Here is a 19,666-nt window from a genome sequence, read left to right on the forward strand (position 1 = left end):
TAAATCCCTAAGGAATTTTTTCTACTTAAGATAAAGCTTTGAAGCAAATTTTTTTATCTTAAGGATAATACACTTATTTAAACTGTGCATGGAACAAGCATTTTATAAGGTATTACAATTTTTACAGCATGTTATATATACCTAACAGGAATTTTTAACCTTTTTTTCCCCACTTTTTTTTACAAAATGTATAAAAAATGTTCAAATTGGCATATGAACAAATGAATGCACAAAACTGCTAAGATGAATGTTATAAGCACTAAGAAAAAAAATTTGAAAATATGTTGAAATAAAAGAGCCTTAAGGATTTAAAAATTTAGAATTTTTTTAAAATTAAAAAAACAAAACAAAAAAACATTATGAGCATATCAAGCATCCACAAAATGAAAGATTATACCTGTTTTTAAAAAAAAATGTTGCAAGGGTACTGTGATCCCTTAACTAATAAAATAGTGAATTAGTTAAATACGCTAATTGCCTAGAAAGCTAAAAGTGAACACAGAATGATTTCTTATAAATATTTACTAGAGTTCAAGGCTTCATAGCATATAGAATTTTTTTATTTTTTCACTTGAGGATCAGTTTATTTAAATTCCAAGCATTTTGGAAATTGCATTATTTGGCTGAACAAAATTAATAAAAATCAGAATGCACAAAAAGGTGTTCAGTAAACAGTAGATTTTGTAGAATACCAAGTTTGGAATAATATTGGATATAGCAAAATACTAGTTTAAGATCAAGTTTTGTAAGATGCTATGCTTGTTAGCAATAAACAAGCTATGTTAACTATTTACATTTTATATAGAAAGTAGAACTCTTGTAATAGAACAAAGGAATCTTAAAATGTAAGGTTATTAAATAAATCTCTGAAAATCGACATAAAATAAAGGTTTATACATTAATCACGTAAAAAAATGCAATAAACGTGTAATTACGAGTCAAAATAATCATAATCTATAAAAAGAAAGGCAAAATATCAACAGTTTTTACTTAATTTCAAATGCAAGTAAATTTTTAATGTAAATCAGAATTCATAATATGATTTTATTATATATTGAAAAAGAAAATGACAGACAACACTTGATTCATTTGAACTTATGGCTCTTTTAATGATGAGTTTGAAAAGAAGCTGCTTATAGAGTTTGGCTATATTTTGGAGAAAGTATTTGACTAGACTACTTTTCGCACTTTCTATTCTTATGGACAAAAACAAATGTATTTTTCGATATCCCACATGAATCAAAGGTTCAAGTGATATAACATTCAAAAAGTACCCAACAACAAAAATTTTTAAGCTATTATTTTATGTTTAATATTTATTTACTGAAAATAAGCAATAAAAAAAATTCTTTTCATTTAATTTGAATTCAAAACTTTCAGAATTTCACAGGTTAAGAATCAAAGGAAATTTAACAAAGCACTTTTACTTATGTACTCAAAAGCCTCTTAAATTATTTGAAAAAATAAATTTTTTTTCGCTGTATGGTTACATTCTGGAATTCTTTAGATATTTTATGGTAATGATTAAATTACATTTGAACCTACATTTTAGTGATTTCATTTTAGCTGTTAAGAGTATAATATTCTAAGAGCAAGTTTAAATTTTGAAAGGATTTCTAATATTTCCTTACTTAAGGAATGATAAAAAAAAAAAATGTGAAACTTCACAGCAAATATTTTGATGGGAAATGAGTTTCAAAAACTTGAAATCTAGAATTATTTTATTTTAATAGTTTTAAAACAAATCTTTGAAAATTTATTCCTTTGGATAATAATAATTTAAGAAGGAATGCCACTACATTAAAAAAAAATTTTTTTTCTATCACATGCAGTATTTTATAATCTAGAATTAGCATATTTTAAAGATTTGCATTAAATCATCTGACTTATTCAATTAGAACATAAAACAAATTATTTAATTTAATTAAACTTCTTTAAATGTAATGAAGCAATATAACAAAGCTGCCAATTTCTTGCTAGAAATTAAAAAAAAAAATCCTAAGTAAATAACATTAAAGTTATCTAATTAAAGAGCTTTCTAAATTATATTGGCTATATACAAAATAATAATTCAAATCTATTTCTATTAATGTCAAACAACCTTTTCTTTTACACAAGAGTGCCTCTCACAAGTGTTGATTCAAACCAAACTTTACTCTTTCAAGAAATAATGTTTTTAGCTACATTGCACAAGGAAATTACTCTCTTTGTTCTTAGCCACATTATTCTAAATGCAATCTCATTCCATTCCAAAGAAATTGTTCTTAATGATGTATTTGGTATATCAGATTTTAACACTAAACATACCATAATCGGTCAAATGACCGTTGAACTTTTGCATCGAAAATACGCTTATCTTCTCATTGTTTTTTACTTTTATATAACTTATGACTTAACTTTACTTTATGACTTTTTCCAACAAATATATACAGTCAATATTCCAGTATTATATTTTTTTTGTATTTTGTTTGTTTTGAATAATACTTGTCACATACCTATTTCCACCACAACAGGTCATTTGACCGGGAGAACAATTTACTGCATTATAAGGTTATCGGATCAGAAATTACGATTAAATGTGTGTCCAACGTATTGCATTCGATGAGTTGCACATTTTTGCAAAGACTGTTGCATAGTTAGTTCAAATCAGAATAATTGTGAATTCAAATTTAAAGAAAGTACCTAAAATTTCAGAATGGCATTTTTGTGTAATAAAAAGTGACAAAAACTAAATGTTTTGGTAAGTAGCTTATACCTTATTTTGATAGCGTTACTTTATTTCTAACTAACTGTTAGTTTTTACCCAGAAAAATGTCAAAACAATCGAGCAGCACGAATTCTTAGAAGAAATAATATGAATTATAAGAATAATGATAAGAATTATAGAAATAATAATAATTAGAAGAAATATGAACAATGGAAATACTCAGTATATGTAAAAAATGTGTTAAGCAATGAATTAAAAATTCTTATTCGTCAATTTAGTTTATTTCCATCCATTTATAAATTCAATCAAGAAACAAAGTCTGGTCATTTGATTGACTATGGTATTAATTAAGTGTTGGTATGTTTAGTGTTAAGGCTGGCAGTATGAAGGGAAAGTATTAAAAATCGAAGCAGGAAATTTTTTTAAAATAAAATAAATAAATATAAACAGAAGAGAGTGAATATGGCAGAGTGTTCTACAAATGTGAATGAATTAGCAGTTATGAGAAAATAACAATTAAATGCATAAAAACTCATTATTTATACAGATACTTCTATCACGATATTAAATCTCACAAAAACAATATAATTAGTATTACTTACAAATCATGGCAATTCACTGTCTACAAATACTTGACAAGGAACAAAAAAATAATGCGTAAGAAGTCTTATTTTAATCTTAGAAAATTTATTCCTTTGGATAATAATAATTAAAGAAGGAATGCCACTACATTAAAAAAAATAAATTTATTTCCATCACATGCAGTATTTTAACTCAATAGAATATAAAAAGGATTTAACTCCAAATAGATCTAACTTTAGATGCATTTAAAATTAAATATCAATAGATTATCTATTTCAAATGGAGTCTTTTTGCAGTAGGATTTATTTTAATGGTTTTGAAATTGTCTGTAATTTCATTATTTTGTTTAAGAATTACGTTCAGCTGTTATATTTGTAAGCAGAATGTTTTGCTGTGTGAATGTTTCTAAGTAACTATGAAACTTTGTTCAGATTTTGAAACACATTATTTTTCCATTAGAAAACCTGGCATTGAAATCCTAATTTTTGATATAAGTTTCTTAGCAAAGTCGAAATTTAAATTAAAACTATTTTTACACAAAAAAAAATTCAAAATAATTGAGACATGGAACTTTTTTTTATATAGTCTATTTCCTAATGGAGGGTGTCCACTACTAAAAAATTTAGACTAAAAAAGGAATTTCTTTTAATGATATAAAACACCATTGCAATTTTTAGGGAGCAATTCCAGTGATTTTTTTAAAATGAAAACCAGGAAGGAAAATAAACTATAATATGTAACACTTATAAATAATTAAAATTAAAAGCATTTTAACTGATGGATTCTTGCTTAGAAATAAGCTAATGTTAGTACATTGTCTAATGTAAGAGAATGCAGATAATTTTTATAAATTAGAATGAGGAAAAAAAATACATTAATCAACACATGTAATTTCTCAAGTACTTTTTTTTCTTAAAATAACAAAAAAAAAAAAAAGTCGTTAAAATATAATACACACACACATGAAGAATTTTCTTTTCTTTTCATATACAAAACATAATCATAAACAAAGGTAAACAGAGTGATAAGGAAAACAAAACATTTCTTTTTTAGGTAAAATTACTTAATGATGAAACAAATTTATAGTTTCATAGAATAAAATCTTCAATCAAGTTAGTTTTTGCAAGCACATCTATAGAGCAGAGTTCCTAGTTTTCTTTTGATAGGGAGGGAGGGGGATCGAATTCTATTTAACAATCCACAAGTTATGCATATGAATTTCAGAGAAACTAAGACTGTGAAAAGAAGTGCACCATTTTTAATTTCCTATAAATTTCATGAGGTGAGGAAAGCTTTAGGCAGTATATTATAGACTTTGACCATCATAGAGAGAAATATGAACCAGAGCTTGCGAGCACCATTGTATCGCATGAACACTGTTTTCCACAGGAAAAACAATAAAAGAGCATGGCCCATCTTAGTATATAAATATATCCTGCAAAAGAAATTAAACGTAGAAAGAATATAAATTACATTGTATGGGCAGCACACACAATAAAAATTATGATATAGTGAGTTTCACACAGAAAAAGGACCCATGGGTCTTATTCCATGTTAACCTACAAAGAATTAATCATGAACATATTCATGAATTAATTAACCAAGGCCAGTCTGCTTAAATGCAACAGAATTTCACATAAGCTTGTAATATTTACAGGGTATCTGCTACACTTTAAATTTTCAAATTCATGACTTTCCATGACTAATTCAAAAATTTTTCATGACTTAACAAAGTTAACTATTTTCACTGACAAATACACAGCAATAAATTTAAAAAAAGCATTATAATAACATCAATTGAAATTATAGGTATGATCAAAAGTTATACTCTGCATCTTCAGATATATAGATTTTAAACTTAAAAAACAGAGTAAAGAAAGAGTTGAAGCAATAAAATAGCTTAAAAAAATACAAAAGCAAATATTTTTTATTTTTTTTTCCAGCAGAATTACATTCTAAAGGTACTTTTCTTTTTCATCGGAAAAGAAGAAATACTCCTAACTTTTCTGTTCTCATTTTGGAATAAAAAAAATTCGCAAATAACTGGCTTGCTTCAACTAGAATTTTAAATTGATAAAATAAATAAATAATAACAAAAATTCTGAAATCTCAGAAGTTTAAAAGATAATTTGCTCCAGAAATGATGTTTTTTCTTTCATTTTTGAAAGAACATAATTACTATAAAAACATTTTATATTTTAATAAAATATTAATGTGAGTGGGGATTGTGTTAGAAATTCAGATATTCGGCAACCTAAATCCTTGACTTTCCATGAATTTTTAAAAAAATAGTTAAAATCATGACATTTCATGACAAATTTTGTTCCATACCGAAATTCATGACTTTCCATGATTTCTCATGACCTTCCAGGTGGGCAGTTTAAGTGTAACTAGACCTTTTATTGAATATATTCACTGAAAATAGCTGAAGTATTACACGACTTCAGCTTCAAACAAATTTTTCTTGCTAAAATTGAGTTATTATATGTAACCTATGCAAATCTTGTCTCATTTTTGTTACATTTAAGGCAACCAGCAGTTAAATGCAACACCCAAGGTACTTAAATATGACAGTGCATTTTTACAACGTTTTTATTCACTCGCTTTCGTGTCTTTAACAATCTGACATCTGCAACCCTTCCGACTAATTGGAATGCTCCATGACCAGTGACGACGCAAGTTTAAATTGTTTCATAATGAATGCGAGTTGCATTTATACCCATTTTATAGCAAAATTAAGCTATCATCAATTTTTTTTAAAAATTTGAATAGACTAAATAAAGAATAATCTAAAATAGTGTTTTATGCTATACATTATCACAAATAGTCTTTAAAGACATTTCGTCGCTTTGAAACTAAACCGTTGTAACTCAAAAAAGTCGAAAAATGAGATTTTTGGGTCATTTTGTGTAAAAAAAGTCACCCTTTTAGAAAAACAACTTGTTATCTTTATAGTTCCATAAAGTTAATTTAGAGAGCAGATAAATCGTCATCGCATTGCCGCAATTAGCATTAGCGCGGAAAGTTTGAAATCACTCTCCTGAAAAACTTGCTTTTTTGAGTTACCAAGGTTTAGTTTCAAAGCGACGATTTGTCAAGTTTTAAATTTATGTGCTTGTAATGCTCCAGCTGGAAAAGCAAAATTTGAAGAATTGAAACTAGAATATTTTATACTGAACCATATGTATTCCATAGGTCTAAAAGTAATTGCACAATTCAGATAATTCTTGCTAGAACCTTGATAATTCAAAGATAGTTTCATAAAAAAATAATAGTCTAAAAAAATTTAGAATTGCAGATTTTTACACAATTTTAAAATATGTAATTTTAAAACAAAATGCAAAATGTGAACATATCAGTCGAAAAGTTAATTTAAAATTATATAATATAAAAAACTTTAAAAATTTGTATGCCTCGCGATTAAATTTTTTTTTTCGTAGTATAAAATTCTTAAGAGTTAATAAAAATAATTTTTCCCATTAAAATATCATTAGGTATACGCAAGCTGTGAGCAAAAACACAGAAAGTGAATTTAACATTAAGGACTAAATTAATGGGATTATATTTCCCAATTAACATGCTTACTCCTGCATCTGTTTGCCTAATTGTTAGCTTTCTAGAGTAAATTCTGATATTAGTCAGGTTTCAACAACCTTTTCGTAAGAAAGCATTGGAAAAGTCATTCAAATGTTTCTTTTTGTTATGACATTTTGCTCTTTTTTTAATCACTTGCAACGTTTTATTATATTTCTACAGCCACAGAAATATTTCAATGTTACGTAACTGTGACATTTGGTGCTGTAAGGTTAAGAGGATTAACACTTGAATTTGTAAAAAGTGTTTAAAACACCAACAAAATCAAAAATTTACTAACTAGGTACAATAAAGTTGCCACTCAAATTTGGAAGAAAAAAAATTCCCTGTGTTTCCCCTGTACATATTATACACAATATATTAAGAGGAAACAACAATTATTGTGCTTTTGTGCAAGCTATATTGGGTTACAACATTGATTAGTTTTAATGGCTGGGAAAACAGCTGAACGTACTTAAATAATGCTATAGTAAATGAAATAGTTTAGTATAGCTGAAATATCATTGTTAAATATCTAATAGATTACGCTTTGAGTGGCCATCTTTTTTTTTTAAAAGACTAAAATAAGAAACAAAAATTCCCTGTATTTTCCCAGTTTGTAAAGAAAAAATCTAAATTCTCTGTTATTTTAGGTGATTTTTAAATTCCCTGTATTTTCCCTGTAGAGTGGCAACCCTGTATGAAATCATTAAAATGGATAGAATTGGCATGATTTTTCTAATTTCTGGGAAAAGAAATAGAATGTGCTATCATGCGTTGAACGTAAATTACACAGCATCTGCATAAAACCAAATGTACAACTTTTACAAACCTTTTTAAACTTTTTCTAGCAGATGGCAGTGAAGAGAGATCTTCTTTTAAAAGAAATTGCCGAATACCTAAAATATATTCTTCTATGTAAGTTGGCCAATGGAGACTTTCAATATCAAAATTGAATTCCTAATGGGAAAAGAAATAATTCTTTTATTTTCATACAAAATACCCATTCATTGAAAAAAAATGTACATCTAAATAAATTTATAAGCAAAAAAATAATCATACAAAGCTTTTAGTTATAAATTAAGTTTAAATAGTCTCAGACAAGTCTTGAGCTATGCCATAGTAAACAGTAGATACAGGACCTGTGCTAAGCATTCGCCACCTTACCAAATGCCATAAAATCATAAATTTGGCACAATAAATTATGTTTTAGTGCACAATTTTTTCTAACTAAAAGAGAAATATACATTTCTCTTGATCCTGAAAATTAAATCAACGGATTTTTTTGTACAAATCTTGTCTTTGTTTTATTTATTCAATTGAAGTAATTTCCTTTAGATATGTCGCATATTCTTTTAGAATTATATTGAGTCCAGATAATGTAAGCAACAACAAAAAAATAAATAATAAAATCATATATGAATAATGTTAAATGCTAAGTACAGACTAACAAGTTCATTGCCAAATCATGTGACAAAAGTTAGTGTCAATTGACCAAATGAGTGATGCATATTTTCATTCAACTATTTTGCCAGAAAATATCATAACAATAACAAATTGTTTATAAAAATAACTTATTTTAAAACAGTTGCTAAAAGAAAATTTTACTTTGATTTTATCTTTATAGATTGTTAATGACAGATATAATATAACCAATAAATGCCTTAAGCCCAAATTTCATTAAAAAATCTCTGTGAGTAGCATAAAAACCAATAAAACAAAATTAAATAATTCAAATAACTGAAGACATTCTTTTATTAAAGGAATGAAACGTTTCATTTAACAATGAAATATATCTAAATGTTGCGTCAGGTTTATCCTTATACTAGGAGGCTCTGCCCCCTGCTCGCTAACCCCCGAGAATTGCTACGCAATCCTATGTGGTTCACGCCTTGAACCATGGCTCGCTGCGCTCGCTCGCCAATGAACACAATGTTCTAGCACACAGGCATAGTATATTATCATCAAAGACATAGTATTTTATCATCAAAGACATAGTATTGTACTTATGTAGAAGAATTCTGTCTATGTTCTTATTGGCTTTTAAAAAAGTATATTAGCTATGTAGATTGTACATGGTGAAAAAATCAAAACATTAGCTAAATGAGAAACATATTAGCAAAATAAATTATCAAATACTGCAGTTACTCACCAAAATTCAAATAAATGTGTGTAATAAATTAGTTAATGCTAGAAATTCTGAAAGTTTCAGAAAAAAATTTTATTATTTAAAAATATAAACTTTAAACCCTAACTTTTCCTGGTGAGATAATAACCCTCAAAAAGTCTTTCATTTTCAAGAACACAAAAATTTGTTTTATTGCCAAATGAAATATTTTTTGGTGATCAGCATTATTGAAATCAATTTCTATATTAATTAACATTTGTGATAAAGTACATAACATTTTAGAACAAAATAAGGATGTTTTACATACAATAAATTAAAATGCATGGCTGTTAGCATTACCCGAGAAATACTAAGCTGATTTTCTCAAAAGTCTGACCTTGTGACTTATTTATAGTCATGGAGAAGGCCAGCCTAATTAATTCCTAATTGAGTTTAAATTAAATATTATCATGTTTTTAGGGCATGAATCTGATTTGATCAACCTGATAATGCTCACTCCGGTTATTGTTTCCGTTTTTAAAAGCGCTATATGTTAAGCCACCTCATGTGACATTTGCCATGTGACATTTTTAGCAGCAATCATTGGTCGATTTTCTAATGTTGCCATTCGGGGAGTTGTAATGAGGCTTTTTTTTGGTGCCGTGTAAGAGAAATATATATATAGATTACTGCCCCTTATATTACCCCCAACCTATTTGTATTTTCTGAAGATGATAATAAAAAAGAAGCAGGATTCAAAGTGTTCGTGGTTTTTCTAAAACAGCATTTAAAATATTGTTTCCAAAAAAATCCTTTATATTAAAAGAAAATGGGATGAGATAAAATGCAGAATTGTAAATAGTTTTTGAAAGTGCAAAATTGATTTTAATCTTGATTTCAATCGTTAGAGAGTGGAAAATGAAGGCTGAAATTGAGAATATCTTGCAAAATGCAGCAGAGTTGTGCATGAGAGTTAGTGGTAATTGTGACACAAAGTGAAAAACCCTGAAAATTTTATATGCAAAAATTCAAAAGAATATATATATATATATATATATATATATATATATATAAATTTTTATATGATTCATATTTAATATAATTTTTGAACAAAGATTTATAATTCAATTACCTGGCAATAAAGAACATCCCACTTTTATAGTAACTAATTTAAGAATAAAAACCTTAGCAAAGAAAATTTCTTTCAAGAATCGCTATATTGGGTTTTAAACTTGTGGGAATACAAATTGCAATATTGGATTGGAATATTGGAATCGCAATAATTTAAATCACTTGGATACAAATCACGCGAATACGATTTAAAATGAGTAATTGTTAAATCTGGTAAACACAATAATCGATGTTAGATATTAAAATCACGTGAATATGAAGCGCAATAATAATGGATATCAGCATAGTTTCAAATTTTAAAAACAATAAAAACCCGACAAAAATTTTTTTAAATAAATTTTAAAAAATCGAAGTTGCGAAAGAATAAAGTGTATGAAAACGTCTCGTTAACGCAATTTAGCGAAGCAAAATTTCAATTTTAGATTGCAGTGAAAATTCCGTCGCATTATAAGTTTTGATTTGCGGAAGCCAACAAATCTATGATCTTGAGAAATGCAGAATTCAGCAAAATAAAAAATCACATGCCCTGGTCCTAGTTTCTAGACCTGGAAGGAAGATACAAAAAACTCAGAATTTAGGGGTACACCTGAATACAATTGCCTCTAGAGTGAGCAATAATTTCACTGAACACAGCTTAGTAGACACAAGTGCAGACTCGCAAGCATTTCATCAAACATGTAAAATAATTGGTGCTTTCATACGCTATGGACCGGTGGTACGCCAAAATAGATTGTGGTAGAATGAATTATGAAAACGTTGATAGAACAATGTGAAAACCAGGTTTTTTCATAACATGTGGCGAAACTCCGCAGGGTAAGGAACAAAATTTCACTATAGAAAAGGGAAAATTAAGTACTTTTTAAAAACACCCAATGAAAAAAGAACCTTTAACGGCTTTTAAAAAACGAAGATTAAACCTTTAAAAACGCTATGTACCATGAGTAAAGACAATATTTTTATTATTGAATTGATAAAACAAATTAAAGTAAGCTTAAAAGTTTTAACTACTTTATTAAACTATTTTACTTATTAGACCTGCTACTTCAAACAAAAGAAAATAGAAATTCCTCAAAATGAATGATTAGGAGTTCATTCACGTGCTTATTATCTGTGATGTGTCCAGTTACTTTTCATGTTAGGCAATAATCAGCTTTAAAATTTTCTGTCAAACATGTAAAATGTAACACTATTGATTGCAGACTCACGGGACCAAACAAGTGTTTCATGGGATGCGATATTTTGCGCTGTTGAGGTTCAACTGTAGATACATTTCCCAACTAAAAAGGTAGTCAGAACGAGACATAATAATTTAACACGAGTAAGAAAAAATCAAAACTTAACCCCGTCCCAACCGGAGAATACCGTAGACTCAAAGTGAGCGCACACGACTACTCAGGAAGAAAAAAGGGGATTCACGAAGGTAGGCTTGGTGACGATCCATGGTAACACGTTGAAATAATGGGCAAGAGAGGCAAAAGCAAATTAAGGGAAAACCCTGGTTGATGTAGGCTGGGCGCCGCACGTTCAGAGCAGCAACCTAACTAAGATTCAAAGATTCCCTCCCCCCAACCAGGTAGCCACAAAGAATTTAGTGAATTCTTAAAATTAACAGTTACTTGGTAAAAAAATTTAGGAGTTTGAGTGTTCAGACATAGCAGGCGAGGCATCAAACAAAAAACAGTAAAAGCATTGAATAAAGGTAGCAAACATATTGTGATGATGAAAAGTGCTACAATTTGCACATAGCCAATGAAAACAGATACAATTTCAAATAGAAGAGTTACAGCGACACAGCTGTTAAGAAACATCTACGAACAAGAGCAAATTTAAAACATGAACAGTTAGAAAATTTGACAAAATTTTTAACAATACATGAGTAAGAAAAAGAAAGAAATCACCTTTTTATCTTGCGGAGAAAGTTTTTCTAACAAATTCGACACATTGCTGCTGTTAAAAGTCCATTCGTGAGTTGTAAAATATTCCAGACATTGTATTGCTCGATGAAGTTTTTTATAGATGGGTATAAGCCTGTATGAAAAGAATTAAATATACCAATAAGAATATATACTGGAAAAAAAAAGTTTTTATATTCAATTTTACAATCAGTTAATATTTACTGGTCGTGGTGCATCACGATTAAAATTTATAAAAATTGAAAAGAAAAAAAAAAGCCATATTTTCTGAATACCACTTAAATTTGTGCAATTGACGGCTATGGTTTCTCATGCGTAATTTATTGTTTAGAAAGGGGAAATGTCTAAATATGATTTTTAAGTTAGCGGTTACCGATTACTCAATATCCTTAAAAAACATGAATGACAAATATTTCCAAGTTTCGTGCTATTTACCAATGAGGGTGATATAATTTCATATTCAGTTTTAACTTGTTTCAACAAGTTAAAACTGAATATGAAATTATACTGGTTTGTACTGTCTTGAAAAAATTAAGGGTTTTAACAAATGCTTCATGTGACGTAAATTTGTTTAATTTCACTTTGATTTTAGAATTTCAGTTGGACAGTTGTAACATCTAACTAGATTTCCATTAACTTGGAAATGTTCGCTTTTTCTTTAGGTAAGTAGGAACAAATTACCCATTTTGACTTTCTACCATGCATTTAAACTTTCCAGATAGGCTCTTGTTTAATCAGTTAACAGTGCAATTTATATTTTGTCCTCCTTGGCAGAATAGTAATTTTATTATCAATGCAATTCAATAAATATTCGAATTGAAAAATTTATTTCATACAAGACAAATTTTTAATGAGATGCAGTCACAGTAGAAGACCCTAGAATATGGATGGTTGACTGAATTTCACACTCCTCTTTTGTTATGGCACGAGGCGATCTGTGAACAGATTTAATATTCCAGGATTTATGTTTAAATATTTCATAACCCATAAAACTTTTTTGTAATTTATAAATTCTAACAGCCTAAGCCTCGAGCCCAAAACAAATTTAACACTAAACATACCCTAACTGGTCAAATGACTGTTTAAGACCTAATATTAATAAATGACCTAATAATGATAAATGACCTAATATTCTATTATTACTCTTTTTCTGCATTTTGTTGATTTCGAATACTATGTGTCGTATACCTATTTCTACCACAACCGATCATTTGACCGGGAGAACAATTTATTGCTTTATGAGGCTATCGGATCGGAAATTACAGTGTAATGCGTGTTCAGCGTATTGCATTTCAAGAAAGTACCTAAAATTTTAGATTGGCATATATGTTTGCTAAAAATGTACAATGGAAACACTCTGTATATGTAAAAAAATGCTTTGAGCAATGAATTAAATAATACATAAAAATTGGCAAAATACAATTCTGTTTAGTTATAAAAGTTTTTTTTAAATTTATTTCCTTCCGAACATCCATATTTCATACATTCTATAAAGAAACATAAAATCTGATCATTTGACCGGCTATGGTTCTCATGTTGTCCCGTATTTGGGTATTTTTGTGTAAAAATAGGGCCTTTTGTAATTTTTTGGGTAGCATCACAGTAAGTACAAATTCATATGTTGTTTGTTTCAGTGAAAGTTAAATTGAAAAACTGAAATTGGATGACAGGTTATTTCAAGCTTATGCATAAAAATCCGTCGGAAATAGTAACCCAGAAATCTTACGGCAAATTTTGACTATGAGCGCCATCTGAGTTTAGCTTTACACGCTCAGCCATCCATACAGAGTTTTTCCCAGGAATAAAAAGGGGTATGACACTTACACCCAGAAAAGGGAACTTTGAGTTTTGAAAGTGCGCTCAATAAACACTTTAAAAATTTATTAAATTGTGTAATATTATGCAATAACTGAATTTGATACTGAACAATATTTAAACTACCCTCTTTTAACTATACTATTTTAAGTGTATATTTTTAAAAATAATTCTCTCTCATTATCAAAATAAGAGAACAATTTGTAGTTTATAAAAATAATTAAAAGTATACTGAAAAACAATTTCTATGCATAGATTTTTTTCAAATAAAATCAACTAAAAAAAATGATTAATTGATAAACAAGTTGAAAGCTTCTTTTTTTTTTTATAATTTAAACAGAAAAGTATGAGAAAATAAACATTTAAAAGGCACGTAAATTAAAGATTAATTCTTTTTAAAGGTTATACTTTTTTTTAAAAAAGGTATTCATTTAAAAAATAATTTTAAAGTCACTATTAATATCCCAAGCCCTCAGGAAAAAAAAGCTTATAAAAATTTAACCAGTTGGGAATCTTAAAGTAAATATTTGTAAAAGCAATCATAATTAAACCTATAAACACAGATAATTTTACCAGTATGTAATTATTATATGAACAGTGAAATCATATTTTTTAAAATGGAATATGAATAAAAAGGATGCATTTCAACCCTCTGCGTATGGGTCTTGCGATTTGAGCGATGTATTAGTTTTGTTCCCGACTACGGTCACGTAAAATTCGTGTGAGAAGAATTTTTTCTCCTTGTTTTAATACTGATTCTGCTATTTCCCCGTGTAGGTTAAAAAAAAAACATCATTTGATGCTTATTTTCGCTGCTAGATGGCACTAGAGGGTTCAGGAATTTTTTACTCTTGCTTGATCCCCCCCCCCCGCATATTTGTGAGTTTGCATGCTTTTTGTTTTTCTTTCAAGTGAGAAGCAGTTATGAAAGACAACCGAAATATCTTAATTATGTAGACAGTGATTTGGATTCAGAGTATTCCATAAATTTGGGCATTTTTTTAAAAATTTTTTTTTGTTTTATTCGGTAACATTTGAGACAAAATGTTTACAAATTATATTCATCTGAAAATAAAAATAATCACATGAATTTTTTCACTTATAACTGAAATAGAAAATTATATATTTCTTGAATACGTAAAAGCCATTCAAATTCATGTATTATTTTAAAACAACTGATGAAGACGCATATGTAGATTAAAAAAAAATATTTTAAAAAATTGCCCCGTATTTTAGGACCGAAAGTATAAAAACTGGGCTGGAGGGTTAAAAGGGATGGATAGTGCTAAATAAATATCTTACTTAGGCTTGTGTCCAGTAAGAACAGCGACAAAATCTATGAGATAAGCAGGGATGTGGTGGTAAAGTAAGACAGAGAGATAATTCCAGAGCTTGCTATTAGTGAAGCTGCCATTAGGATAAAAGTAGACCTCATGACTCGGATGTCTTAGAATTAATGGAATGGCTAAACGTTCAACAGTGCCCCAAGTCAATTTGTTGGTGCTACCAGATGAACAATTATACACTAAAATGCTATTAGGTCTGAAATAGAGAAAAATCATTTTTAAGCATAACTTTAAATGCATTGAGAATGTTAATTCCATAAAGATCTTAATACAGCCCAATCCATTCCTGGGGACCGAAGCAATGGCTATACAATAACGAAAATTAAGGATAGTATAAATATAAACACAAGTTTTGAAAGAGCAGAGGCAAAATAAAATGAGAAAATAAGAAAGTAATGTGAGTCAAGAGAGTAAAGTAAAGGGTAAAGGAAACATTCTCCTTTGTTGCTACTCTTCAAAAATAGAATATAATATTCTATCACCATTTTTATATATTTTTGTCACACATAACAACTGGGCCATTTTTTTAATCTTCTATTCATAGTAAACTGTTCCTTAACCCCTTTCAAATCATCCAAATTGTCACTTATATTTCTTTCTTTCCAAAAATTTATTAATGTCAATTCAGGAGCCATGATGGCTATGGGGATAGAGTACTCGCCCCCTAATGAGGTGAAGGGGGTTAAAATCCCAGTGATAACTGGGAGATACAAATTTTGCATCCAGCTTGCACCAACCACAGGACTGACATAAAATATCCTCAGTAGTAGACGGATCATGGGTTAGTCTCCTTGCCTTCAGGCTAACCATGGAGGTTTTCCTATCCATGTAACGCAAATGCAGGTTAGTTCCATCAAAAAGTACATCACAAAGGCAAATTTCTCCCAATATATTTGATCCACGAGTTACCTTGTCTTCTGGATTGAAGTCAAAATGACAAGGCTACGGAATTGATCATTAGTAGTCGTAAAACTTAAATTGGGTCGGCTGTTCAACAACGGCTATAAAATAAAATGTCAATTCAGATGTCTCATTTCAAATCAAAACCTCAAGAACAAAAAGCCATCAGACTGACTAGCTAAATGTATTCAGGGATAGAAGAGCCTCATAATTAGACCACAGCTGAAAAAAGATGTTTTAGAACATGTAAATTGATTTTTGGATCCAATATAATTCTTATATTTGGGGCAATAAAGTGCACTTGAGCATGCAAATTTGTATTTTATATTATATTTAACAGAGCTCAGAAAAAAATGTGTTATTAAATAGAAAGGATGTAACAAAAACACAAATAGTTACCTAAATAAATATATAACTAGAAATATTTAATCAAATGTGTTTCATTCAGAAATAAAATCTAAAAAAGCTTTTGATTCCTGTAAATCATAGTTATTTTCCTTTTTTCTAGTTACATATCATTTTTTGGCAATTTTCATAAGGTTTTTCCTATCTTTTAAATAGGGTGTCATTATAACACGATTAGTTTGAATTTCAGTTTTTACTTCTTTACTAACTTGATTCGCTGAAACTCCATTTAATTAATACTATGTAATAACAACACGAGAATTTTGATTCAGATTAAAGAATATTTGCCAAGTATTTATTCAAAAATCACTCTTTGACCTATTTTATTTTGATGCTATTCTACCTTTGGCCATTTAACTTGTCTTTTCTCGTTGGGATATTTTAAATACAATGTCTTTACAACATGTATTTCAAGTTTTGGGTACTGCTTTATGACATGCTCTATTTACAGGGTATATGCTACATTTTAGATTTTCAAATTCATGACTAATTCCAAGAATTTTTCATGACTTAATGAAATTACTATTTTCTCCAACAAAAACACAACAATAAATTTAAAAAAGCATTATAATAACATTCACTGAAATGATAGGTGTAGCGTATCTACCACTACAAAGATAGGATTCCAATTCACTAGTATATAAGACATGTTAACTCGATTCTATGAAGGAGCACCTTTTCATAAATGACGGTTGACATGGTCAAAAGCTACTATCCCCACATTGGTGAACTTCGGACGTGATGTGAACACGCCTATGTTGGTAGAAATGCTCACTCGATAAGAACAAGCCTATCTTGACAGTAACGCCCACTTTGATCCGAACACGCCTGCTCGATGGATGGTCCACTGGACTTGCTACTTGTGACTGTGACATTATCCCACCTCCTCGCGCTGTTGCTACTCAGTTTCAATCACACACTTCACTGCTAATGGCAACACAGGAGCGACAGCAAACTTAATACAGCTCTCACGATCAGCACTCAAAATCCGAAAAAAATACTGATTTTTCTGATCTCATTTCAGAATTTAAAAAATTGGCCAATGACTGGCTTGCTTTAGCTAAAATTTTAAATTGATAAAATAAAAATAAAAAATAACACAAATTCTGAAATCACTTAAGTTTAAAAGATAAGTGATGTTTTTTCCTTCATTTTTTGAAATAACACCTTAATTTTTAAGTAATTAATAAAAACATTTCAATAAAATATGACTGTTGATGGGGATTTTGTTACAAATTCAGATATTCAGAACACCATGAAATTGGGGGATTGGTAAATTTCATTTTAAAAATTAGATTTTTTAGCGACCTAAATCCATGACTTTTCATGATTTTTTTTTAAAAAAATGGCTAAAATCACAACAAATTTTGTTCAATACCGAAATTCATGACTTTCCAGGTGTGTGGATACCCTGTATTTATGACAATTCTAACAAAAAAAAAAAATCCTTATTTATATATTTTTTCTTCCTAATAGTTTCTTTCCAATTTTGATAATTTTAACACAACATGACAACTGATTTTTTTATGCAGAAATTTGCCACCCAGTTGGGCCAGAGTTGTACTGTTCGCTGGATGAATATTATAAGAGTTTTGGAGCACAATTTTGGGAAAAAACAGACAGACTTTTTTGGGTGCAGAGTTGCACAGCTGTTCCAACCCTGAGCATTATGATTCAAAATGAATGTTTTCAAGTAATTAATGTTCTGTATTTTTCCAATTTGTAAAGAAAAAAAATCCCAGCATTTTCCCTGTGGAGTGGCAACCCTTTTATATGGCCTATGTTACACTTTTGCATCTGTAGTAAGCAGATATTTTATATTTTGTTTAATATAAAAATTCTAATTAGGTTTAAAATTTTTTTTTGTTAAACCTAAAATTTAAACTTTTAAAATAATATTTAAACTAACATGTACAGGGTAAGTAAACAAATTATTAAAAAAAAAAAAAAAAAAAAGAACCTTTTAAACATTTTTTAAGCCCTCAAAAAATATTTTTAAGCACTTTTAAAAAATATAATGAGGCAGGGTTGGAAAGTTTTTGACAATTTACAGTTTTATCTTGTTTTAAAAGTCACGTAAAAAAAAAAAAAAAAAACTTTTGGCATTGTGTTAGAAAATTGTCAAAAATCATAAAATTTAGAGTCATGTAAAAGGAATGGCGTTTCCACGCTACGGACTGACAATACGCCAAAATAATTTGGAGTTGAATTAATTGTGAAAATGTTGAATACAACAATGTGAACTGTTTCTTTTTGCATAATTCGCAGCGAAAGTCAACATCGTAAAGGAAAAATCCCATTTTCAAAAACGGGAAAATTAAGCACTTTTTAAAACACCCAATAAAAAAAGCACCTTTAAGGACTTTAAAAATACTAAAATCGAAAATAAGCACTTTTTAAAAATGCTACACACCCTGGTATAGTTACTATCCTGTAATTATACGATTCTTTAAATAAAGCTCTTTTTTCTTTCTTTCTTTTTTTTTGTCAGGTGGTACAAATTTCATTGAGTACTAATTTAAAAGTATATTTAAAAAAAAAATACATACCTATGACTAGCAGTATACCATGCTACTGTAATGACTAGATTAATAACAACATCAACAGGTATTAAATCAGCTATGCTGGATGATTTACAATGCATGGATCTTAAAATTCCTTTACTTGTCTGGAAAAAAAAATTAAATAGTTAAAATATCCATTTTTGAAAGCAAACACAATAAAATTCTAAAACATTATGCGGATAAAATGTTAGATAACATTAGAAAATTTTCATTTCTAGAATGTCAATGGTTAGCTTATTTTTATATTTTTTACAGATCACTAAAGAAGATTACTTTTTAAAAGCAAAGAAAAAAAAAACAGGACAACCTGCAGAAGTACTTACCAGTACATCAGATAAAATGAAATAGGTAAGAATTTATGAAAATATACAAATAGAATCACTAAATAACAATTAGTTACTGTCTTCATTTTCATAAGGGTCACACATCAAACGCCCTGTTTCCATGACAGTTTTTCAAGAACAGAAAAAAATACTAAAATCTTTACTTAAATAATGTTCTCATTTACTTATGCTTCAATGCTTTACAGTTTGTGGGCTATTTATCATTAAAGTTTATTCTGATGCTTTGTGGGCATTTTTTTCTTGTGATAAAATGGTTTAAAATATTTTAGTACTTTTAAT

At 28.7% G+C, this 19,666-nt stretch overlaps 1 protein-coding gene across 6 annotated transcripts in view; it reads right to left on the reverse strand.

Moving 5' to 3' along the window:
* Positions 1-2,130: 2,130 nt before the first annotated feature.
* LOC107456785 (putative fatty acyl-CoA reductase CG5065) overlaps positions 2,131-19,666 on the reverse strand; it is a 65,040-nt gene continuing 47,504 nt past the window's right edge. For all 6 annotated transcript variants that reach the window (XM_043051087.3, XM_043051088.2, XM_071185583.2 and 3 more), the window contains exons 10-14: positions 19,029-19,147; positions 15,131-15,370; positions 11,999-12,128; positions 7,695-7,822; positions 2,131-4,724 (exon numbers count right to left, since the gene is read on the reverse strand). In XM_043051087.3, the coding sequence (XP_042907021.1) occupies positions 4,565-4,724; positions 7,695-7,822; positions 11,999-12,128; positions 15,131-15,370; positions 19,029-19,147 (777 nt within the window). In that variant the 3' untranslated portion in view covers positions 2,131-4,564. The remainder of the gene's footprint in view (positions 4,725-7,694; positions 7,823-11,998; positions 12,129-15,130; positions 15,371-19,028; positions 19,148-19,666) is intronic.

The sequence above is a fragment of the Parasteatoda tepidariorum genome, chromosome 5, assembly GCF_982258835.1.
Source record: "Parasteatoda tepidariorum strain Cologne lab strain chromosome 5, Ptep-v5.0, whole genome shotgun sequence".
Taxonomy (NCBI): domain Eukaryota; kingdom Metazoa; phylum Arthropoda; class Arachnida; order Araneae; family Theridiidae; genus Parasteatoda; species Parasteatoda tepidariorum.